This window comes from Castor canadensis, chromosome X, assembly GCF_047511655.1.
Source record: "Castor canadensis chromosome X, mCasCan1.hap1v2, whole genome shotgun sequence".
NCBI lineage: Eukaryota > Metazoa > Chordata > Mammalia > Rodentia > Castoridae > Castor > Castor canadensis.
In genome coordinates, this window is record NC_133405.1 from 82754311 (window position 1) to 82780473 (window position 26163).

At 42.3% G+C, this 26163-nt stretch overlaps 1 protein-coding gene and 1 pseudogene across 2 annotated transcripts; both read right to left on the reverse strand.

Annotated features, from left to right (window-relative positions):
- Positions 1-3195: 3195 nt before the first annotated feature.
- Positions 3196-25898, reverse strand: Igbp1 (immunoglobulin binding protein 1). Of its 2 annotated transcripts, none has more exons than XM_074064290.1 (7): positions 25753-25898; positions 25154-25566; positions 24504-24797; positions 16334-16529; positions 14056-14135; positions 13275-13387; positions 3196-3676 (listed from the first exon to the last, which is right to left on the reverse strand). In XM_074064290.1, exons 2-7 carry the CDS (start codon positions 25342-25344, stop codon positions 3531-3533), a joined length of 1020 nt encoding a protein of 339 aa, XP_073920391.1. In that variant the 5' UTR covers positions 25345-25566; positions 25753-25898; the 3' UTR covers positions 3196-3530. The 2 variants fall into 2 exon arrangements, with proteins under 2 accessions (XP_073920391.1, XP_073920390.1); XM_074064289.1 differs by having other exon boundaries at positions 3196-3679; positions 25753-25897.
- On the reverse strand, positions 3686-9767 carry LOC141419794 (peptidyl-prolyl cis-trans isomerase NIMA-interacting 4 pseudogene; annotated as a pseudogene).
- Positions 25899-26163: the final 265 nt, after the last annotated feature.

The following is a 26163-nucleotide window of genomic DNA, read 5'->3' on the forward strand; positions in this document are numbered from 1 at the left end:
ACCCTATCTCAAAAAAATCCATCACACACAAAAAGGCCTCGGAAACTCTGCTTTATTAACCAATTTGGGTTCTGATACATATATACATGGAAACGTCACAAGGAAACTCACTGCGTAGCTATCTCGAACAAACAAAACCACCTTTTTTTAAAAATGGAGAACAAGAAGGTAAAACGGTCCTGTCTGGGGGGTTGGTACCAGTTGGCGGGGGGGGGGGAAATATAAGGAAAGGGTGCAGGAGGGTGAAAGTGGTGGAAATGCTAATGTACTCATGTATGAAAATGGAAAAGTGAGCCCTGCTGGAACTATTCCAGGAATGAGGGGATAGGGGAGAAAGGAGAATGAGGGAGGGGTGAATTCAACTATGATAGTTTGTAATGCACTTTTGTAAATGTCACAATGTACCCCCAGTTCAACAATAATATGATAATAAAAACTTTAAAAAGAGAGGACTCATAGACAGGACTTAGACCCAGGTGAGCTCAACTCCCAGCCCAGCTCCTCCGCTTCCTGGTCATGTGATCTTAGATCATTTCTATTACAGGAACTCTAGCTTCCTCATCTGTACAGTGGACAGTGTTAGCCACATCTGCTGCTTAGCACAGTGCCTGGTATAAAAAGGGGCAATAAAGGTTACTCGAGTGCTAGCTATCACATGAATTGTCATGCACAGTAATAGTAATCACTCCTACCTCATAAGATTGTCATAGGCTAAAAATGAAATAAACATGTGAAAACACCTGCTGAAAGTCAGTACCTAGCACACACGAGTTCCCTTCTCTTGCCTCTTCCAGCTCTGACCACCATGATTCCTAGATTAAAAACACTGTTCTAGTCGGGCGCTGGTGGCTCACGCCTGCAATCCTAGCTACTCAGGAGGCAGAGACCAGGAGGATGGCGGATCAAAACCAGCCTGGGCAAATAGTTCCGTGAGACCCTACCTCGAAAATACCCATCACACACCGAAAAAAGAGCTGGTGGGTGTAGGCCCTGAGTTCAAATCCCAGTACCACAAAAAAAAAGCGAATACTTGGGGGGTCACCCAGAGTGGGCATGACAGATCACTGAGAACTGACATTTTGACTCAGAACCCTAAGCTTTGGGGTTTGAATTCGCTCATTCAGCCCCCTGCCCTGTCTTACTCAAAAGGGTATTGAGAGGAACAACAGGGGAAAGAACAAATCACTGTGTAATAACATTAAAAAAAATACTGTCTCATGCTGGGCATGGTGGTGCATGCTGTAATCCCAGTACTCCAGAGGTTGAGGCAGGAGGACTGTGAATTCGAGGCCAGCCTGGGTTACATAGCGAGACTCTGGGATTGCGGGTGTGCACACCACACCGAGGCACAGAGCGCAAAAGTTTTGACTAAAATGGTACATGCCCTACTTCTTAGCTGTGTGGTTACAGCAAGTCACTGGCTTCACCTCTGAGCCAGTTCCCTCCTCGGGAAAATGAGGAGTTATCTTGCCTGCCAGGTTGTGAGAACGACATAATCAGCATATGGCTAAGTACAGACATGCATGCATACATGTACACATGCATAATGAGCAGCACCAGAAGCATTTTGCAAACTAGGAGGCAGTCGGGTTAACTGTTGAAAGCTCATCATGGCTTCTGAGCTCCTCCCCATTCATCTGGCTCTAGGACCCTGGAAGGCCTGGCTGTGGTGGGAGGAGAGATGGTGGTGCTTTTTTTTGTGTGTTGGCAGTGGGGAGCCAGCACTCCTAGCTGGGAAGAATGGAGGAAGTGGGCTTCTCATCACCTCCCTCTGGCTTCAGCTTTATACCAGCTGAGGGGGCAGGGGTGGGGGAGCTGGCACATCTTCAGTCATCACCAGCTAAGAAGTCATCTTTCGAGTTCCAATGGAGCATAAATGGTGGTTTTAGTGTGGATCTTTTTTGTTTTTTGGCTGTACTAGGGTTTGAACTCTGGATCTCATGCTTGCTAGGCAGGTGCTCTACCACTTGAGCCACTCCTCCAGCCCCTTAGTGTGGAATTTTCAAGGTGCCCCCACTCAGAAGCAGCTTTAAGACACTTAAGTCAAGCAGCAGTACTGGGAAGTTCTCAGAGTGACCAAATCATAGCATAGCATAGTGCTGGGATTACATTTGTGTACCACCACACCGGGTTATGGAAGCTCAATCTTTAAATGGAGCTGGTCGGTTTTAGACATGAACTGAGGATGGGTTTCTAGAGGCAGCCTGGCAACAACTGGAGAGCTGAAAACAGTTTGCTTGCAACTCTGTAGGGAGTTTAATCTGCTCTACCATTTTCAGAAGTTTGTGAGTGAGGGTGAGATGAGCCCCTTATTAAGCAGTATACGAATGTATTATTGGCAATCTTCTTGCTGTCACCACCCACGAAACCACCTCCTCCTCATCACCTGACAACCCTCTACTTCCCACCCTGTAAACAAGTGGCAATGGGAATGGAGTCTCTGCACAGCCCTCTCCTCAGCTAGCCCACAGGAGCTGGAATTAGGAGGGTTGAGTCATCGTCCTCTTAAAAGGAAACCCAAGTGTACCAAAGTCACAGAACAAAAGGATGTTTTCTATTCGGATCATTTGTTTCAACACATGGCTGCCTTTATAGGATTTCAACCCGAGAGCTGAGGACAGGCTTCCCTACTCCAGAATGGCGATACTCTGTGTTGTCAGTGCTGCCCCGCTCCTCCACACCCAGCTACCAGCAGGATTGTGGGCACCTCACTAAGTAGCCAAACAAGCATGGCACATTCCCTGGGCAACCAATTCCCACTGTGTCACATACGGCACAGCGTAGGCAAGGTGGTCCATTGGAGAGCTGAGTAAAAGGGGGAACTCTCAGAGCATCTTTTCCAGAGCAGAGTGCTCATTTCTCCTGGCCAAGGCAAGGAGGATAAGGCAGGTAGGATTGGGGAACAGACTCCAACCCTTTAGGTTCCCTTCAGCTGCAGCTCTAAGTCCTGGAACCAGTGATGTGTGTGACAGGGAGGCCTGGCTTTTGGATCGCCTCCCCACCCCCCACCGTAGTGTTAGGTCATTCTGCCATGCCCAGGAGGAAGGAGAAAGTCTGGGCAGCTCGGATGCTGGGTAATTCCCTGTCCAGAACCAAGACACGATGACTGGGATCTTTCCATAAGCTCGGAGACCCACAGCTAAAACCCCTTGGCTCCTCACAAAAGCAGCAGCTGACACTCATGTATGCACAGGCTCACATAATAGAAGGTACTTTATTATTGTTTAAAGAGAATTCATACAGCCACTGATTATAAAGAGCCATTTCTACTGAGAAATGTCCACTTAAGAAATCAGAATACACCATGATGAGAATAATGCCAAAACAAGATCACTAGTTGTGATCTAGGGTACAAATACATATTAATTGTTTGACATGTTACTGAACGCAAAGCAACATTCAGCATCTTTGCCTTCATTGCACACTGCTGAAGCAGGAGCTAGGGAGGGAAGACCGCCGGTTGGTTCATCTCTCCTTGGCAGGGAAGCTGAGCACGTGTTATCCTGTTGTTCTGTGGTGTGAAGGGAAGATTAACCCATGTTCTGTCGGTTGCCATAGCCCCTAGGATGGGTGTCCTTCCAGTCATCCCACTCCCGCATTCTGTGGAGTGTTTTCTCGTTGTCCTCTTCCTCCTTTTCTTCTTGATCTTCCTGTTGCTGAGCTGCGCTTCTGAGCTCTACTAAAGTGGGAAAATGAGGGGGGCGGTGAGAAGATGAGGGGATGTTGCTTATTAGCAATGCCACAGACTTCAGCTCTGCTCTGAACACAACCACAGGTGCTGTCTGCTCTGGGCACCCAGACATGGGGTGAGTATGTCTATAACTTAATGTATTATGTGCTAAATAAGAATAGCATGAAAGGATGCTCTGAGTGCTTTCCAGAGAAGCCAAAAGCAAAAAAGGTGCCCCCCACCACAATGCGTTCTACTTTGGAAAAGAATTCCTGCAAAAATGGCCAACAACTCCTGCACCCAAAACAAAATTACCACTCCCAATAACAATAAATACTCCAGCAATCCAAAACTACCAAAGTAAAAGATATTTATGATCTGTGAATTGTCAGGGAGGTGACTTTTCTTCCTCCATTCATTTCCTTTATTATACCTATGCTATTTTTGTTGCGTGTTTTAAAAAATAAAAATCATAGGGCCCTTGGACCCACCAAAAAGAATGCTCATTTTTTGGGTGTTTTTTGGCAGTACTGGGGTTTGAACTCAGAGCCTCATGTTTGTGAGGCAGGCACTTTACCACTTGAGCTACTCACCCAGCCCTTGTGTTGGGTAATTTTTTTTTTTTTAACTTTTCATGACTTTATTCATCAGTTTGGACCACCTGAGGTCATGTGGCTCCAGTCTTCTCATTGTGGAGAGTTGAATCTCTAACTTCTTGGATTATTGCAATAAGGAGGAAACACCACATAAGGCAATGCCAAAAAGCCTAAATCATTATGTTTTCTTTTTTCTTTTGTTAAAACAGCTTTTTTTTTAAATTCATATGTGCATACAAGGCTTGGTTCATTTCTGCCCCCTGCCCCCACCCCGTGTTGGGTAATTTTGAGATAGGGTCTCTTGAACTATTTGCTTCGAACTGCGATCCCCCTGACCTCTGCCTCCTGAGTAACTAGGATTACAGGTGCGAGCCACGGGCACCTGGCCTATGTGTTGTCTTGTATGTGTTTGGAACAGGTTCTGAGGTCCAAATGGCACTTACTATGCAGTGTATACACAAAAGCAATTAATCACTGCTCAATCTCTCTGCATTAATGTTTTCTTATGGGGTAACGCAGAGCTTTCCCAGCTACCCTGAGTTTGCTCTGAAGAATGTTCACATTACTCTGATGAAAATGAAATTTGTGGGAATCTTATCTCTTTTAACAGCTAAGGAGTCTCAGGTTCTTTTCTTCTTTTAAAATAAAAGACACTACAAGTCACACAAATTTATAATATATACATATAAAAAACAAGTTTTGTGTGAGGTCTTACAGCCTCCACTTAGATCAAGAAATAGATCTTCTGTAGCCTTCCCAAAAGTTTCTCCATGCGCATCATACAAGCCCTCCCCCAGCAATGCAGTGTCACTGCACATTTTTCACCATAGTACCTTCTTAGTTTCTTTATGACAGCTTTATTATCTAAGTGTGCACCCCTAGATACCATAGTTCCATAGTTGTCCATTTGTACTACATTCACTTTTTTACTTGACAATTTGTACTACAGGGTTGTGCAACCATCACCACATCCAATTAAAAAATTCTATCTCCAAGCGTCAGTGGCTCACAGCTGTAATTCTAGATACTCAGGAGGCAGAGGTCAGGAGGATCAGGGTTCGAGGCCAGCCTGGGAAAATCATTTGAGAGACTCTATCTTGAAAGAAACATCACAAGAAAGGGCTGGCGGAGTGACTCAAGTGGTAGACTGCCTGCCTAGCAAGCATAATACCCTGAGTTCAAACTCCAGTACTGCCCCCCCCCAGAAAAAATTCTATCATCCTCAAAAGTTGCCTGGTACCCATTCACAGTTAATTCTCATTCTTTCCCTTCCCCCAAGCCTGGAACCACTAAGGGACTTTCTGGCACTATAGATTTGCCTATTCTGGACATTTCATATAAACAGACTGTGGTTATTTGTATCTGAAGTCTTTCATTTAGCACAGTGTTTTTGATATTAGTAGTGCCTCCTTCAAATATTTTGATGTCTTTTTTAATTTTCAGGTTCCCCTTCTATCTTCTCTTTCCTTTCACATTACCTGTTAAAGAAGCTGGGCCACTTGACCTGCTGCATTTTCCAAGGCCTAGATTTGACACCCTGATGATTGTACCCTCATGATGCAGACTAGCATGCTCTACATTTCCTAAAGATTGGCACTGGATGCAGAGGCTTGATTTGACCCAGTTTTGTTTTGTTTTTCTGTACTGAGGGGTTTGAACTTAGGGCCTTGTGCTTGCTAGGCAGGTGTACCGCCACTTAAGCCATGCTCCCAGTCCTTTGTTTTTTATTTTTCAAAGAGGGTCTTGCATTTTTGCCCAGGCCAGGCTGGACTATGATCCTCCTATTCACACCTCCCATATGGCTGGGATGACAGGTGCACACCATGGCTATCTTACTGGCTGAGATGAGGGTCCTACTAACTTTTTGCCCAGGCTAGCCTCAAACCTCAATCTTTCAGATCTCTATCTACTGAGTAGCTGGTATTATAGGCGTGACCCATTGCACCTGACTTGACTCAGGCTTTTTGTCTGTCTTTATTTTTGCTTTGGAGACAGGGTCTCACTATGTAGTCCAGGCTGTCCTTGAACTTGTGATCCTCCTGAATCAGTCTTCTAAGTTTTTTAATCATAAAATTTAACTCATATTAACCATAACAATTAATGGGTTACATCCACCCTCTAGACTACCCTTTCTTGACCGCCCCCCCTCCTCCCTTCCCAGGTCCCATACTGACTCAGTCTGATGCCTTTGAGATAATTACAGTTGGTGCTGTGTTCCTTATCAGGGGGCACATAATACCTGTATCTCATATCTTGTAACTGCTATGGTTTGGATCTTATCTGTCCCCCAAGGGCTCAGGTGCTGAAGGCTTGGTGGCCAGCCTGTGGTGCTACTGGGAGGTGGTGGAACCTTTAGGATATAGAACCTAGTGAGAGCTTCAGGTCATTGGGGGCAGGCCCTTGAGAGGGCAGTGGAACACTGGCCCCTTTCCCTCTGCTTCCTGGTTGCCATGAGGTGAGCGGCTTTGCTCCATCATACCCTCTCCACCATGATGCTCCCTGACAGGCCCAAGGCAATGGGGCAAAGTGACCATGAACTGAAACCTATGAAACCATGAACCAAAGCAAATCTTCCTTTTAAGCTCATTATCTCAGGTAAATTTTGTCCCAGTGACAGAAAGCTAACACAGTGGTCTTGGCAGCTGTTGATGCTCAATGCCCAGACCCTTCATTTATTGGTGGGTTCAAAAAGGCGATACTCCCAATTTTAACATTTTGTTTTTACTAATCATAGTATCTGTAGAAAGTGAGGCTTCCCCTCATCTATTATTATTTAGTTACCCAACAGGAAAGATAAGGACTTGATCCTTTCATTTGTCACTTCCTGAGGAAGTAAATGGGTTCTCTACCATCCTCTGAAGTTGAACAATTTCAGGATCTTCATCACCTGAGTGTTTCCTGTGCAATTTTTGTAGGAGACATTTGTCTCTTCTCCCTCACTTACTTATTTTTGCAATCACTTGTTTCTATCAGTATGGACTCATGTGTATTTATTTTATTACTTGTATTATAATCCAATATGGTTATTTTCCTGCTCAAATTCTTGCAGATTTGGCCAATGAGATGCTTTCAGCTGGCTTTGTGTTCCTTTAACCCTAATTATTATATATACATAGTGTGTTATGCTTGCTAGTCAGGTGCTCTACCACTTAAGCCACTCCTCCAGCCCTTTCTTCGTGTTTTGGGTATTTTCAAGATAGGGTCCCCATGAACTATTTGTCCCCTTTAAATAATTTTGTGTGGAATGTGACCTTGATAATTTTTTTACAACTTTGAGATATACTTTACATATTATAAAACTCATCCACTTAAAGTGTATAGTTTAGGTTTTTTTTAGTATTTTCAGAGATGTGCAACCATTACCACAATCTGTTGTTTGTATTTATGTGAAATAAGCTTCCAGAACTTTTAGAAAACGTGTCGTCCAGGGTGGCTTTTCTAACTTCCCTGAGGCTCCATTTCTGTTTTTACACAGGTGAAAGAAAACAGGGCGATTTGCTTTTGCTCAAGTTCCTGGTTCTGGCTTTCCCCCCTACTCTTACCTACCCTGCTCTTTCTTCCTTCTCCCTTGTTCCTGCCCTGCTTAATTTCCATTCTACTCTCAGCACTTCTCTGCAGTGTGGGACCTTGTTCCAGGACACCTGATAGATTAATTTCAAGAGTTCACTGAGGACAAGAGTGCTCTGTTCTCTTCAGACCTAACCACGGGTCTCTGATACTTACTCCCTTGACTTTTATTAAAGGACAAAACCCCTTCCAGTTTCAAGCACTGTTCTGAAATTGGACTTGCCAGCTTTTAGTGGATACACTATTTTAGAATTCTCCTGTTGTCAGATCTTTCAGCCAGTCAAGTCCTGCTTTCTCCTACCTATGTGCCAATACCCTGTTGATACCACGGCTATGGGTGATTTGCCCTCAGATGTTTTTATTTTATGGTTTGTGGGGATAAACTTACATATTTTCAATGTAAATATTATTCATGTCTTTGTGTTTTTTATTGAAGCATAAATACATGCAGAAAAGTACAGAAATGTAAGTGGAGCTCAATGAATCCTCGCATACTGAGCACATCCATGTAATCAGTATCCACATTAAGATACAAAATACTATGAACTCCTCAGAAGCTGCCAAGTCCAATTCTATCCACAACTCCCCAGTAAGGGCAAATACCACACTGGCTTTTAATGGGCAAGTACAAGTTTCACCTGTGTTTTGAACTTTACAGGAATGGAATCATACAGTACATATGAAATCTGGCTTTTTCATTCATGATTAGGTTTGTAAGATTCAGCTAGATTTGTTATTTATAGCTAAAGTTAGTTTAAGCCTGTTGCTACATAGTAAGTAGCCCATTATGTGAATAAACCAAAATTTATTTATCCGTTCTTGTATTTATCAGCTTTTAGGAATTCTTTGCATATTGTGGATAATAGTCTCTTGTTAGATGTCTTTAACAAATATTTTTTCTCAGTCTATTGCTTGTCTTATTCTTCTGATGCAGTTTTTTGTTTTTTGGCAGTACTGATGTTTGAACTCAGGGCCTCGCGCTTGCTAGGCAGGAGCTCTACCACTTGAGTCACTCTGTCAACCCTTTTTGTGTAGGTTATTTTTCAAGATAGGGTCTCATGAACTATTTGCCAGGGCTGGCTTTGAACCATGATCTTCCTGACCTCTGCCTCCTGAGTAGCTAGGATTACAGGCATCAGCCACTGGTGCCTGGCCTGATGCATTATTATTTTTTAAGTGGTTGCTCTAAGAAATACAAAATTCATCTCCAGCTTCCTACTCTACCTGTAGTTAATATTACATCACATGGTAGGCAGCCTCAAAGATGGTGCTCAATAACCCTAGCCTTCTAGTATTCATACTTTTATGCAGTCCACTCCCACACCATGTTAGGGTTGGTCTACGTGACCAATAGAATATGGCAGAAGTCATAGAATGTCACTTCTAACATTAAGTTATAAAAGATACTGAGACTTTTGATATTGGTTCATACTCTCAGACCATTCATTCTGAGGAAAGGAAGCTATTCCGTTATGGGCAATTATAAAAAAAAAAAACTTGATTTTATTTTCTCCCTTCGACCATAATAATATGATACCCAAACTTGGTTTTAACTGGCAGGTCTGTAAACACAGGCTTATCCATGCTGCTTACAGGCGAGGCAAACGCTGCTTCTTGAAATGGTCCCACCATGGACCCTCTGGTCATCCAACCCAAGTTACATCCTTGCCTGGTTTTATCTTCACTATATTGTATGGTTACTTCATTGAGTCTTATTCCAGACTTTAACTTTACTGCATTGCCACCACCTCTGGGACCCTGAGCCTTCTTGTCAGCACTGTCACTCCAGAGGCTACACCTCCTTCCTCCCCCTCAATCTTTTTCCAGAACCACTTTTTCTTTTGGGCAGCTTCTTCTAAACTTGCTATTAAACTCTCAACTCTGTGGGCAACTTTTGAGAAACCCACATGGAGAGGCCTCATGCCATCAGCCATATCAATGAGCTTAGCAGCAGATCCTCCAGCCCCAGTCAAGCTTCCAGAAGACTGCAGTTCCAGCTGAGAACAACCTTATGAGAGACCCTTAGCCAGAACCACCCAGTTGTTACTGGAATCTTCACCCTTAGGAACTATGTGGGTGCTGGGTGTGGTGGTACATGCCTGTAATCCCAGCACTCAGGAGGTGGAAGCAGGAGGATCAAGAGTTCAAGGTCAGCCTGGGCTACATAGTGAGACTCTGTCTCAAAAACCCAAAGGGTGGGGATGTACCTCAGTGGTAGACTACTTATCTAGCATACATCAATCCCCAGAACTTAAAAAAACAACTATGTGACACAATAAATGCATATTAATATTTTACTTTTGTAGTATTGGGGTTTGAAGTCAGGGTTTTCCACTTGCTAGGCAGGCACTCTACCACAAGCCATGCCCCTGGCCCAAATGCTTATTACTTTAAACTGCTAAGTCTTAGAGTAATTTGTTATACAGCAATAGTTAGCATGTACTACTTCATATAAAACCAAAGAATCTCACAAATAGTTCTATTTCCTTTTTGTTATAGCGGCCATATGTAATGTATCTATTACATTAGAAACCCCACTGTAAAAAACTCATAGTTTTTAAAAATCAGGTGTGTGTAGGGAGAGATAGTGCTGTATAATTCCCATTTCTACTGTTTTTCACTTCTGCTTGAATATCCAAGTTTCTATCTGGTATTAGTCCCATTAGCCTAAACAACTTCCTTTGGCATTTTTCTAATGTCAGTTTTCTGGTGAAGAATTATTTCAGTTTTAGTGTCCTAATTTCACCTTCATTTTTATGGATATTTTCACTGGATATAAAATCATGGGTTGACAGTTTCCCACGCCTCAGCACATTAAAGGTGCCCCACTATTTCTGATTCCCACTGTTTCTAAGTCAACAGTTCATATCACTGTTCTCTTACAGAGAATGTATAGTTTATCTCTGTCTGCCTGCAAAATTTTCTCTTTCTTCAGTTTTCAGCAGTTTGACCACAATGTGCCTATGTGTAGTTTTCTTTGCATTTAACCTGCCTGGGGCTCACTAAGATTTCTTTCTTTCTTTTTTTTGCAGTGTTGAGGATGGAATGCAGGGCCTTATGCATGCCAGGCAAGCCCAATACCACCGAGCTATGTCCCCAGTGCCGAGATTTCAGAATCTGTAAATGTGTTTCATAGATATGGGGTAATTTTCAGCCACTATTTATTTCCTCAAATATTTTTTTCTGCCCTCTTTTCCCTCTTTCTCCTCTCCTGGGATTCTAATTATATGTAGAGTAGATCTTTTTATATTGTTCCACAAGTCACCGAGGTGCTATTTAATTTTTTCTAATCTTTCCTGAGGAGCTAATTTTTATTGATCTTCAAGTTAACTGACACTTTCTCTGTCATTGCCAAGCTGCTATTAAGTTCAATCAATAATTTTTAAATTTAAGATATTGTATTTTGTATATAGTTTCTATTTCTCTCTGGAGATTTCTTATCTTTTATTATAAGCATATTCTCTTCTTGGTTCTTGAGCATAGAAACAATAGTTATTTTATAGTCCTTGTCTGCTAATTCCAGCATCTGAGTTACTTTGAGTGATTACTTATCCTCTGGAATATGAGTCACATTTTCCTGGATTTTCTTCCATGTGTACTAGCTTAGGACTGAATTCTAGACATTAAGAATAGTATATAGGTGGTCCCTGACTTATGATAGTTTGACTTACGACTTTTTGAAAAAAAAAAAAGTGAAAAGTGATACATACACATTTAGTAAAAATTGTATTTTGAATTTTAAATTTCAATCTTCATCCAGGCTAGCAATATATAGTATGATTCTCTTAATGGTGTCTAATGACAGCCACACAATCATGAGGGTAAACAACCCATCCTCTACAGTGTGCTGTGTTGCTAAGCTGTGATGCTTGGCAGGTTAGTTGTATTAAGTGAACTTTTGACTTAGGATGTTTTAAATTTATGATGGTTTACTGGGATGTAACCCTGTCCTTAGTCGAGGAGCATTTGTATTGTGGAGATTTGTGAATTGTTTCTTTCCTCTAAAGAGTACTGATTTCTCATTTTAAAAAGTGATTAAATTGTCTAGAGGCAAAAAGCCAAATGCTATCTCCTTTGTATTGAGACACAGTTGGATTCTCCATTCAGTAATTTTAGCCTTACTTAGGGTACCTGGACTCCATTTGGTACACAAAGAGCTTAGGAGTCAGCCAGATTTTAGCAAGGTTTATATATAGAAATAGGGCTCCTCCCGGGTAGTTCCTACTTTCTGGGATATTCTCCTTCACTTTTCAGTTGCTATGGTCACCCTGAAGTCAGTTCTCTCATCCCTCAACCAGTAAGATTGTCAGTTTCTATCCAAGTTTTAGCTATTCCGAATCACAGAAACTACAGCCAGCCCTCATGTAAAAAGCTATTAAACAAACAAAAAAAGGACACCTTTCCAAATATCCTCTCTTCTCTTTTCTGTGCAATTGAAAACAGCACTGGAACTGGGAATCTGAAGGGCTTGAATTTAAATCCCAGCCAGGCTACCGACTAACTATAGTATGGTAAGTCCATTTTCAGAGACTACATCCTCACCTTAAAAGGAGAATAAGAATGTCACCTTCATGGGGTTATTAAGAGAGTCAAATGAGATAAGAAAACTGAGGCTCAGAGAGGCTGGGGCTAGATGATGTTCCATCTGTTAAGTGGCAGGAGGTAGACTGATCACCCCAGCCTATTCATGCTTTTTCTGTTATACCATATTTCTTTCCTCTTTCTGATGTCCACCCTCTCCATCTTTCCCTTCCAATGACACATCTGAGTATCTACTATCATCCAATTAACCGAGTCAGGCACCAAGAATACAGTAAGTCAAAGTACCTGATCTTAAGAATTCCAATACAAATCTATCCTAAATGCCTGCTTTTGGTCGCTCTCTAGTGCTTTTGGGTAGGTAGATATATATTGTTCACTTTGTAATTGTTATCTGTATGAAGACTTGACCTGTTACAATCTCTACAATTACGAGAAGTGGAACTGCTGTCCGTGGATTTTTGGTTTTGTTACCTGGCTGCTGTTTTTATGTCATATTCGGATTCAAAAACTATGTTGCTACTATCCCCTTTCTCCCAATATCATCTGCTATTTATTTTAATGATAAAAAATAATGTTGCCTAGAAATTTTTTTGGCCTAGAATCTTTCTTCTTTTTCTGTTTTTATTTTGTGGAACTGGGGTTTGAACTTAGGGCCTCATGCTTGCTAGGCAGGCACTCTACCACTTGAGCCACACTCCCAGTCATGCCTAGAATCTGTTACTTAGAATCTTTGCCCAGACTACTTCTGTTCCTAAAGGGCAATAATATTTGGTCAGAATTTAATTGTGTAGCAAGCGCAAAGCCAAGTTTAAACCCTAGTACTGCCCCCGCCCCCCAAAAGGAAGAATTTTATCACAAAAGAGTAAGAAACAATTAGTACAACTATTTTCCTCTCATACCTGACAATGGCTTGGCAATTCCCTGATCAGGTAATGCTCCGTATTTCCGATGCTGCTCATACCAGTCACTCACTGTCATAGTTGCCAGACTTGGATAACCAGCTCCAAATACTCTGGAAAAATCACATTGCATTTAGAAAACGAAACAAAAAATAGTCACAGACTTCTTCACTTTTATGCTGAGGCCTGTATGTTTCAGCTCATTCCCTACCCACTTCTGCAGAGTTGTGCAAATTCTGTGAAGATGAATAAAAGCAGACATCTAGGAAGGAGCATAAAGTCAAGACTTTCATGAGAAGATAAATAGCCCAGGATCATGTTTAAACGCAATACCAAAGCCAGTGCCCCCCAAAGCAGTGGTGACAATGTTGTGTGGGCATTCATAGTTGGTGGCTCTGAAAGGTACAGAGCAGACTCTCTGGACACCCTATGTACTCAAAATTAAATCATAAATAAGTACGTCATTTTGAGAACTGAAGCTGGAGAAAGAAGAGTGACCATCAGGGAGAAAAGTTTTAAAGTATTCAATTCTTCATTAGATTCTTTCTTTCTCTTCCTATTTTATTTGTTTCTTTGTTTTTAAGCTTAATGTGAAGGAAATGTCTGAGAAGGAGAGACATCGATAAAGCATCAGGAGAACTAAACCCCTTTGATGGAAGGACAGCCTTCATAAGTGAAGTCATGTCTTTGTAAAAATGCCCATTCTGTGCTACCTATGCAATGCCATGGAACCATAAAAACAGGGGCTGCAAAGGCAAACCACTTTTCTAGTAATACTTACTTGGCTTGGGCCTTGTTCCGAGTGAGTATGAAGGGTTTCATTGGTGGCTTCTCATGAAGAGATGGGTGAGAAGTTGATGCCTTAAAAAAAAAAGAATGTAATTTCAGAGGTTCATTTGCCATTTTACCCACCCTGCCACACAGGCTCTCGAGTCTTCTGGTGCTAGAAAATCTCTGGATTAAAAATTCATTCTCTTTCTATTTATCAGTCTTTAAGACATAGTTTTCTTGAGGAGTCTAGTGATACCTTGCTAAAAAGAGAGAAAGAAAGTGCTTCAGGAATCTTTTTACCACAGGAAAAAATTACTTGGCTTTAAAGTAGCCCCTTCAAAAAATGAGATTCTACTCCCCACTTCCATGATCCATGGATTTCTTCAGCTGAATTTGAAGCCCTTTTCTTCAGCCTGGCCTTTGGATGAAAAGTGGAATTATTAAGACCCTTATTCTAAAATCCTTTCCAATGTAATTATGCTATTGTCAAGAACCCAGAGAGTGTTTTAGCAATGGATAGTCCTAGATACCAGGAGAAGGGCATGCTAGTGGTTTTCATATAAAGGCATACAGAAATGTTAAGGAACCATGACTTTCTAGGGGCATGCTGAAACAAAGTATGGCTGAAGTGGACTGGAGGTGTGGCTCAAGTGCTGTTTTGCAAGCACAAAGCCCTGAATTCAAATCCATTCCTAGCAAATAACAAACAAACAAAAGTATGGTTAAAGAAAAGGTACTCACTTGGTTCTAGCTCCAATACTTCTACAGCCCAGCTCAATACCATGTTAGAGATCATTTTTAAAAACCACCAAAGAGCCAGGTGCTGGTGGCTCACACCTGTAATCATAGTGGCAAAGATCAGGAGGATCTTGGTTCGAAGCCAGCCTGGGCAAATAGTTTGTGAGACCCTATCTTGAAAATACCTATCACAAAAAAAGGGCTAGTGGAGTGGCTCAAGGTGTAGGCCCTGAGTTTAAGCCCCAGTACCACACATACACACACACCCTAAAGAAGGGATAGGTAAAATAAATTAAACTTGGCTGGGGATGTGGCTCAAGTAGTAAAGCGCCCGCCTAGCAAGCACAAGGCCTTACCTCAAATCCCAGTACCAGGAGGGTGGGGGTAGGGGTGGGAGTGGGGGTGAGGTGGATAGGGCAGGACCCAGAAGGGCCTAGCCTCAAAATGCTGGAAAACCACTCATCTAGATATGTTCAAGGAGCCTTATAGCCTTAGAATCTAACCTTTCATTCTTTGATCCTTTTAACATGAAGAACTATGTTGATGTTATCCTTAGGTAAGAGCTTCTGGGCTAATTAGTACAAATCGAATTAAAAGACGGTTTCTCTGAGGACTTAAATAAATGCCTGTGACCAGCTGATATATTCAACTTGATTCATGTCATAGCCTGTATCAAACAGCAAGTGGCAGCAAAGCTTATTCTTTTGAAAAAGCTCTAAAACAGGGTTATGATCTTCAAAGACAGCCAAAGCTGTGTTCTATCAGGCTTTCTTTTCCAGTATTCGAGGCATTCTGTGCATGGAGATGACCCTGCTGTGGGGCCTCCCACACAGGTGATCGAAAGGTATGAGAGTGTACTGCTGTGTAAAGTTAAATTCTAATTCCTCCCCCAACCTAAACACATTCCCTGGTCTTTTGTTTCCTTGGCCTTGTTTTACTGTTTTCTCTCTCCCCTCTCCAGTTCCATTTTTCTCATCCATTCTCATCCCACTCCTTTCCCTTTATTGTAATCAAGCCAATTTTAAAGGCCTCCCTCCTTCCCTAAGCCTAGCACCCGCAACTTCCCATAGCCAAAACCAATTTTAACTTCAGAGAAGTCTCTGTCTTCCAGGATATATCACAAAATCACAACCAGAAGTGTGTTACAGATTAGAAAGCATGGGGGAAATGCTGCAATAAGCTAAAGAGAAAGCCACCCTAGTGAACTTTCTCCACTCATCCTAATGAGAACAATGACTTTATGGAGACTTACAAGGATTTTAATTTGATCACTCTCCTGCAGAATATTTGAATTTTTTTTTTTTGTGGTACTGGAGTTTGAACTCAGGGCTTACACCTTGAGCCACTCCATCAGCCCTTTTTTGCGATGGGTTTTTTTTTTTTTTTGAGAGTCTCCTGAACTATTTGCCTAGGCTGGCTTTAAACCGTGATCCTCCTGATCTCTGCCTCCTGAGTAGCTAGGATTACACGTGTGAGCCACTGGCACCGGCTTGAATATTCAAATCTCCGATGGCAGCTTTTGGAGCCATATGGACAATGGCCAGGCTTACCTCTCTTGAAGAGTCTTTTTCTCTCAGGATCTTTATTTCCTGGTCAATGCTCTCAATCTCTTCTAAGCTGATTCCGATCCACCTCCGAAGGTGAAGGAGGTAATATTCACGAACACGCTCATCATCTGCTTGACCACTTTCCACAGCAGATTTCAGTGCAGACAACCTATGCTCCACCTCCTTCTTCTGCTTGTATCTGTTCCACAGAAAAGTAGTACCCATGAACTTTAAAGAGCAAAAAAAGGCCACAGTAAGATTTTACCTTTGCAAATGTTCAGGTGGTGAGTATGGGGATTTCCACCTTGGCAAGTGCACATAGTCTAATCCAGAGCTTGCCATCAGGCAGTTCCCTCAGACTACAATGCCCAACAGGAGCTGAGATATAACATTCGAAGCTAGAAAAATATAGATGTAACCCGGTATTGACAAGTCCTGTCAATTTTTGGGGGATGAGAGTACCCTGTAGTTATTTGATCATATCAACTCTTACTGGGTTGGGTGCTCAGTATCACACAGCGCTACCCACAAAGCTTCCATCTGAGAGGTACACCTTCAAAGAATCATACAATTTTGGGGTCATTTACCTGTCATTAATGCAGGAATTCCTAAAAAAAAATGGTTATCTCTTTTCCTCTGAGCAAAACATTCCCAGCTCGTTTAACTTAACCTTATCTGATTTTAAGACTCTTAACCACCTTGGCTGCCTTTTTCAGGATGTATTCTAGTATGTCATCTATCATTTATCTGACAAATATATCTGAAGTATCTATTGTGTGACAGGCTCTTTTAGTGCTGCAGATTGCAGTTTACAAAAGAAAGTCTTTGCTTTCATTCTAGTGGGAGAAGATAGACAAAAAGAAATAGATGATGAATCAGGTGGTGGTAAGTGCTCTGAAGCAGTAAAAAGCAAGGTCAAGTGGATAGTGATGGTGCGTGAAGTAGGAGTGCTATTATTTAACAGGTGGTCATGACAGACCTCTCAGAAGAGGTGACATCTGACCAAAGGCCTCAAGAAAATAAGGAAACAAGCCATATTGATATTGACGCAAGAGTGTTTGGAGAAAGCAAATACAAAGGCTCTGAGAAAAGAGAGTTTCTGGCCTGACATGTTGGTGAAATAACAAGGCCAGTGTGGCTGGAATGAGGACAAATGAGAGGAAATCAGGTCAGAGAGATAGCCAGGGCCCCAATGTATAGAATCTTGCAGGTTCTATACGTTGGTATTTTGAGTGAGATGGAAAGCCACTGAAGGCTTTTGAATACATGACATGAACAGAACAGAGTGACTTAAATATAGGCCACTCTGGCTGTTGTGGGGAGTAGGGGATGTGAGAGAAGGGTAGAAACAGGGAAAGCAAGAGGACGCTGCCACAATCCAGGTGAGAGACAGTAACTTGAGATATGGAGGTAACACTGGAGGTGGTGAAATGTAGCACATCTGTTTAAAATACAAAACAGACTAGATTTGCTGACCTACTGGATGTGAGGCTAGCGGCAAAGAAAGGAGTCAAGGAAATAGTGCTAAGATTTCTAAGGGAAGTATCGTTAAATATCTGTTTGGAACCCCATTCCAGACCTCCTGGCTCAGAAACTCCTCTGCAGGTGTTCACCTAAATCCAAGGGTCTTAGTCCACAGAATGAGATCAAGCAAGGGGGCTGGTCCTTGAACTCCTTGAAATCTTATATAGAACTGTATATGTAACCATTTTCCTTTTTCTTCCCCCTCCCCCGGACCCCCGCAATTATCAGAGAGGTCCATGACCCATGACAAGTCAAGAACCACTATTCTGGAGACGTATTTTATTATAAAAAAAAAAAGTCAGCTCCTAGTTCATGAATGCCCCTAGGGATATTACTTGAGAATGCTTAACTAGTCCCACTGCTACCTCAATCCTCTTTCCTCAAGGCCTTGGAATGTATACCATCAAGGGTAAAGTCTGGGTTAGTTTAGTGGCCCTCTGAATAAGATAATTTTGCTCCTTTTTCCATTCTCTTTGTTCCATTTTTTTTTTCTAACTCCTTGCTTTTATGACCTGGCTCTTTTTCACCTTTCACACTTCTAGCTCCTTAATACCTGTTCTTTTATGCCAGTGTATTTTAATAAACCTCTTGCCTTGGCAAAAGAACCCTGTCTTCAAACCAGAGTTTATGAGGGACCATAATAAGTAATAAACAGATAAAATGTGCCTTGGTAAAACCAGATGAGGGCTCTCACCATTACTCAGACACTGGTAAAATCTTAGGGCTCCAAGGAACAGACTGAAAACCACTGTCCCAGACTTCATCACTGTTCTAAATTCCTCCATGGTGTACCACTACATGGAAACACTTCTTTATCAACCTAGAATCGCACACCTCTGACCATTATAAGAAGGGCATTCCCTTGTTCTGTTTCCAAGCAGCTGAAGAGAGCTAGGGAATTACAAATTTGTGTCAAATGGGTCAACTAAAAATGCCTATTATCAAACTTGGCTATCTTTTGGGCATCTTTTGTGGAGACTCCATGCCAGCATCATTCTTGCCAGATGGCCAGCCAATGTGGCATTTAATTTCCCTCTCTACCTTTAAATCTCTGCAGCTTCTCCCTTCCTCCTTCACTCATCTTTAAGGAGCTGTCATTTGTTATTAGCAGCTATAAATTTTCACTCTACTGCTGCCTTTCCCCTATCTTAGAAGTGTCTTCCCTCACCTCATTTTCTAAAGACCACATTTTTCTATGTTATAGAGGGAACAGCACTAGAACTGGGAAACTGAGAACCTGCGTTTAAATCCTAGCCTGATCATCTACTAGCTATGTAATTTTGGGGAAATCAACTCTCAGAGCCCATTTCCATATCTTTATAATGGGGGCTGTTAGAGGATCAAATAGAAAAAGATCCGTGAAAAATGCTTTATAAGCAGCAATATGAATTCTGGTATCTGATGAGAAAACCATGGGGCTAGGAGGGGCTAAATGATGTGATGCTCCACGTGTTAAGTGGTAGAAACTTGTCACCCAGGTCTGATTCCAAAGAAATTTTCTCTACTACACTATACTGCTTCCATCTTTCTGATTACTGCCCTGTCTCCCAAAGATACTGCCAAGTTCTTACTATGATCCAATTACTAGGTTGGGTGCCAAGAGATATGACAGATGACACCATTAGAATATTAAGTACCATTGGTCAAGGTCTCTGACCTGAAGAATTTCAAATCTAGAGACTAGCAGGTTGTGCTAAGTAATAGGAACTAAGTGCTACAGTATCAGGGGCATAGGCAGAGAAAGGCTTCAGAGTACAGAACATGCTCTTTCTTCCCCAGGCTTATGCAAATCCTTCTCTTTCCTCTGACTGTTCTTTCCTTCCTCTTCTTTCTCCCTTGATTTGCCCTAAGGTTTAACCCATAGTTTTCCTTTCTCCATGTTTTTTTTCCTGGGCAAACTCATCCATATTCACCAAGGCAGAAGGCTACTAAATTTTTGCACCAGCTATGAAATGCTAGTTTAAGTTTTAGTTGCACAGTTCCAATTTTTTGTGGAAATGGCTATCCAGCTGTCACTTTAGGGCTGAAATGCAGTAAATCCCAAGCTAGACTCATTCCTTACTCAGCTTCCACTTCTTCATTTCTGTCAAAAGAATGGAGGTGCTGTTAATCAATCAAACCCATACTCACTCCTCAAAGATGGGAATCAGAGAACATACAGGAAGAAACAGGTTTTAGAGAGAAAAGACATATCTCTTAGGTATTTTATTTAGGGTGGTTTCAGTATCTAAAGCCACAGCGGAAAGGACTTACAGAAAGTAAATAAGGACATGAATAATTTTTTTTTTGGTGGTACTGGGGTTTGAACTCAGGGCCTCACGCTTGCTAAGCAGGTGCTCTATCACTTGAGCCATCCCACCAGCAAAATTTTGGTTTCTTGTTTGTTTATAGTGCTAGGGATTAAACCCAGGACCTCATGCCAAGTGCTCTATCACTGAATTACATCATCCAGACCTAAATAATTTGTTTTCTAATCATATAAATGCTTCTTGCAAAAGTAGTTATCTGATACTCTAGCTTCATTTTTAACATTTCATCCTTGTTGGATACTGTTAACCTGTCTTTCTGCTTGTCTCTCTTCCCTTTCAATTTCTATACACAACACTTTCTTATATAGACCTCCACCCATACTACTCCTAGCTTCTGCCAAACCAGACTGTTATCTAATCCCTGTACATACCTCAACCTACCTGTCTTTGGGCTTTTGCTCATGTTGTCTCACCCATTTGTTAACTATAAATGTTGCTTGAGTACCTTCTACATGCCAGGTCCTGTGCTAAGAACACCATGGTGAACGAAAGAGAAATGGCTTCTGCCCTCATGGCACATACATTTTAGTGGGGTGGGGGGAGAGAGAACCCACAAAGACAGACACATGAAGTAACTGCACGTGAGATACATGCCATGAAGGAAACAAAAGGGGCAAAGAGAGAGAATAACAGATGGTAACTTCTTAGACTGGTCTGGAAAAGAGTGACATTTAAACTGTGACCTAAAAGATAAAGAATTAGCCATATGAAGCACATTCCATGCAAAGGAAACAGGACATACAAAGATTCTACAGAAAGAAGGAGCTGAGTGGGTTCAAGGAACTAAAAGATGGCCACTATGGCTGGAGTCTAATGAACAAGGGGAGAATGACATGAAATTGAAGAGACAGGCACCAGATCATGCAGATAACCTTTCCTTATAGTCAGTAGTTTGGTGATCTCAGGTGAGAGGTACTGGTGGCCTTGACTGAGGTATGCTAGTGGAGACAGAAAGCAATAGGATAGAAGATATCTTTACAACTATATTGACAGCCTTCCTGATGGACTAGATGGGGAAATTCAGGAAAAGAGGAGTTAAAGCTGACTCCTAGGATTCTTGCTTACATATCCCAGTGAATGGCAGTGTACTTACTGAGCTGGTGAAGACTTGGGCACGGGGATAACATATGGGGGTTAATAGCCAAGGGTTTGGGCTGGGGGGTGTAGCTCAGTGGTAGAGCACTTGCCTAGGTCTGTGCAGAGTCTGGGTTCAATCCCTAGCACTGCGCCAAAAAATAAAAGCCAAGGATTCAATGTTAAGGCACACCAAGTTTGAAATGTCTGTGAAACACCCACAAAAGATGCTGGACATATAGATCTGAAGGTCGGGGGGACTGGGCTAGTGATATGAATGTGCAAGCCACTGGCATAAACATAGTGTTGATATTGCATCTGTCAAACACTTAAAAATGTTCAAAGATCAAGCTTGCAAGCCAAAGAAATGCAAACCAAAACAATGAGATACCTATTTCTGTTTTTTTTTTTTTCAGTTGAATCTTCTACGTGTTACTATGCAGGACTAATGCAATGGGATATACTCTGAGACTTTGTTAATGTGGAATGCTACATTATTACCAGGCATCAAGAGCCTTAAAATAGTCAAACACTTTGACCCAGTCACTGGTCCTTCTAGAAATCTATCCCAAGGAAACAGTGACAAAAGCAGTTAAAGATGTTTGTTCATAGCATTACTGAGAATCACAAAAAAAGTCTAAATACTTGAGAATAACAGATTAGTTTAAATGATTATGGTACAACTATAGGATGGAATATTACAAACCATTAAATATGGTTTCAAAAGACACGAGGAAATGCTTACAATATTAAGTTAGAAAAAAAACAGAATAAGAAGCTATATTTACAGAATTATTCCAAATTTATTAGCTAAAATAACTATGTATCTGAAAGAAAATATATTAGAAAGTTAACAATGACATCTATGAGTACTACAATTAAAGCTTATTTTTGATTTTTAAATTATTCTTGTTTTGCAAACTTTCTACAATGAGAATTATTACTTTTACATTCAGGAAAATCTGTAATTTCACTGTTACCATTCTTTAAGATTTATCTTACATGCCATTACAGTCTGAAACATTTTTGTCATTCCTCCAACCAGATGTAGCACTCCCTCATCTTTCTCCACAACACTGTATTGCTATGGATTTACAGTCTTTTCTTATTATAATTATTTGTATATAAGATTCTCTATTTAAATTGCCTGTTTTTATGGCAAAAGACTGGCTCCAATCTCTTAGAAAAGATAGGATACTGAATTCTGCTCTGTACTAGTCTATACCATATCCTCAAAACTCACTCACTGTCACTCACTATTCCCAACCATACTTTAGTGTTCTTAAAGCCCTTATCACCTGAACTTACATCATTATTTACTAGTTTGTCTGTCTTCACCAGAATAAAAGTTTCAAGATGGCATTAACTATGGTTAGTTTTCTAACATCTAGAACAGTTTCTGGCACAAGTAGGGCTCAATGTATATTTATTGAATAAATCAACCAATTTTCAGGTCTGTAGGCCAATCCTCGCCTCTGAGCTTCATGCTACCAGACACTGTATGTCTTTTAGGTACCCTACACTCAACGTGTCTCAATACTAAATTTGCACTCCCCCCTATTTACTGATCTGCTTTTCTTCCTCCATTCCCCATTTCAATGAATTCTACAACCATACACCTGAATCAGAAACACAGAAATATTTGCTGCTTCTTCTATCCCACCAATTGGTCACCAGATTTTCCATGGATTCAACTCTCATAAACATATATTACCCCCTCTATCCCTCTGCTATTGCCCTAATGTGACCACTTCTGTGACCCAAGTGGGTCTACTGCATTAGTTAAAATGCAAATATGGCCATGCTACTCTTCGAAGAGAAATAAAATTCTCTAGTAGATCCCAGTGATCATCAACCAAATTATGCTCTTTGGCACAGCCTACCTAAAATGTTTATAAAATACTATGAGTCAGATAGTATGCTAGGTACCACTTAATTTCACATAGGAGGAAACCTGAGGCTCAGACAGGTTAAATAACTTATCAAAAGTTCAGGGGCTTATGAATAAAGCTGGGACCCAAACTCAGGTCTATGACTTTGCAATCCATACTCTTAGCCACAAATATGTAACTACAGCTGACTCTTAGTGCTTACTGTCAGACACTGTGCTAAGTACTTTATATGTATTTCTCTTTTAATCCTCATAAACTACTCCATGAGGAAGGACCTACTATTATCTCAATTTTACAGCTGGGGAAGTTAAGTAACTTGCCCTAAATCACAGAGTAAGGAAATGACAGATCTGGGATTCAAACACGTTCCCAACTTCTCAGCGACCTTTCTCGTATCCCAAGCTTGCCTTGATCTGGACCCTACAACATTCTTCAGCATCATTCCTTCCCCCTCTTCACCACCCCCATTGTGTTCTAGTATCACTTAATGGCTTATGGATGCTGTTCCCCTCCCAAACATCCCCACAGCAGCAATGTTTTTTTAAAAAAAAACAAAACAAAAAACCCTGGGTTTTATTAATGCTATTACCTCTGTTGGCTAATGCCCAACTCTCTTGTTCCTCTGGGTAACAGTCCTACTCATCCTTCAACAACTCAGTACAGGACTTCCAGGGAGCCTTCTTCTCTCTCTTGCTCCCTCTGGTTTGCTCTCATGGGACCTTGTACATCTCTCTATGCTATGGCTTTATATTGATATTCAGCTACTATGCTCATTTTCCTCACCAAGGCATATGTTCCTCCAAAGCTAGATCCATTTATACTTACATAAGCACCCATATAGTTTGTATTCCCAGGGTCTAGCCTAGCATAGTTCCTAGACACCCATTGAGTGCTTTTTTAAAACTAAGAGTAAGCAACTTTTTCAAGGTTACATACATGGTGAAGTAGTGCCACAACTGTCACCCATTTAGGATGTTAAACATCGGATCCACTGCTCTGTTAGAAGAGAACTGCTCAATAAACAGAACATAAATGTACCACAGTGCTGAGATTTTCTGCCCTTTAAAGATATTTACCCAATATGAATACCATTAAGTTGTGAGATGGAAAAGGCTGAGAGACAAGACACTTTGTTAAACTACATTGCTGCTGGTGGCAACCCTAAGGTAGTAGTGCATCTGAAGGTTAGTTAGGTATGATCTCAACAAAGGCAGAGGCTTCTTCAAAAGCTCAGCAAAGTTTGCTCTAAACAGGGCCTATGCTCCATAAGAACCAAGAGAGTGACATACACCATTCTGTCCTATACACACACACAAAACACATGCACCCCCCTCCAACAGCACTGCAGCCTTCAAATCACAGCTATTGACCCACCTCTCTATTTTAGCCTGTCTTTGAGATGCCATAGCAACGAGGTTAGGATAGGCCATCGAGGAATTGGCAATGTGATTTTCTGCTGAGTTGTTCTTGGTTTTGGGCAGCTGAAACTCTGCCACATGATAGCAATGGCACTGAGTTAAGTAGTTTATAAAGTGTTCTCGAGCCAGCAACAAATGATCTAGCCGCTTGCTGGGGTTGACTTGTTTCATGGTGAGGACTCCTTGAAACGCGGACACCATCAGATACTTCAGGTCGGTGGAAGCAATCTCTTCCAAATCTTCGTTTCGGCTGGAAAGAGCAAAGAGGAGGCTGTGAAGCCTGGCTGAGCACTCCAACTATGGCCTTTGCTTCCTGGGGAAGAGAGGGCTGCCAGGGAGGGAGTTGTGCAAAAGCTAGCAGCTAGTTTCAATGACAGTGGCTAGGCGCTCACACCCAATGCCTATGCACCCAACCAACACTAGGGAGCAGTGTTGGGATAGGAACCATGTCGGGAGGAGGACTACGAAAACAATGTATACACGATCGCAGTGAGAAGTAGGAACCAAAGGGTCTTAGTCCTAAAGTTCCTTTCCACCCATGCGCAACGGCCCCACCACTAACCATTATCACATTGGTTCACCGCCGTCATTAACCTCTCCCCATACCTGAATAAATCAAGTTGCGATAACATTTCAGCAGCCTTCTCAAGGAGGTCCAGTCCTTTGAGCACCTTATCCTGAATTATCCGAGAACCGGAGGGCTCAGTCGCTCCTTCCACTTCGTCCAGAAGTCGCTTGCTGCTTTCGAACAGCTCCGGGAGCCGCGGCAACAGTAACTCGTCCTCAGATGCTGCCATCTTGGGAGGGAGGAACCCGGAAGACCTCACTTCCGGGGTCAAAGGCAAACATGGTAAAAGAAGAATCCCGCGATTGCAAACGACACCGGAAGCGGTACCACATTGGCTGGCTGCCTGTTACCAAGGCGTTAAAAAGGACTTCGGGAAACAGCAATTTGCCGGCCCTGGCAACCGTTTCCATGGACTCATTTTACCAGGCAGCCCATGATAAGTCGAAGGCACCTGTTAAAAGCACACACACACACACACAAGCAAAACCCTAGGTGCTGTTTACGATCCCCCACCCCCACGGCGGACCCTGGGAAGTTCCGATGGCTTTGAGACCCAGGGGAGGCGCGGCTGATCAGTGAGCTAGCGCGTGCGACGGGGAACGCGAACGCGCTTCAGGAACCGGGACGCGCGCCTTACCTCGACGGACGTTCCCTGAGTAGAGTCAGGGTCGCCAGGAGCTCCAGGTGCCACGTAGCTCTCCAGGTTCGCAGGTCTGGCTGCTCGCAGGTGAAGTGGCAGTGGCGCCCCCCTCCGGCTTCCGTCACCTACCAGATGGAGCTCCGTTTCCTCCCAACCAATCCTCGCCTGCACTGTTCCCCTTCACGTCACCATGTCCTCCCCCACACACCCCTGCGCCCTTTGGGCCGGCACCCTGTAGGGTCTCTCTTCTCTGATCCAGATGATTTGGTAACTTGCAACTCTGATCTCCCCACAGCCGGCTTCCTTTCGTGCCACCTAGTTCCCAGGTGAAATGTTACATCCTCTGCAACCTTCCTTGACACTTCCCCCTCCCTGACCCTTGCGCCCCACCGCTGGCCAAGTCGGGGG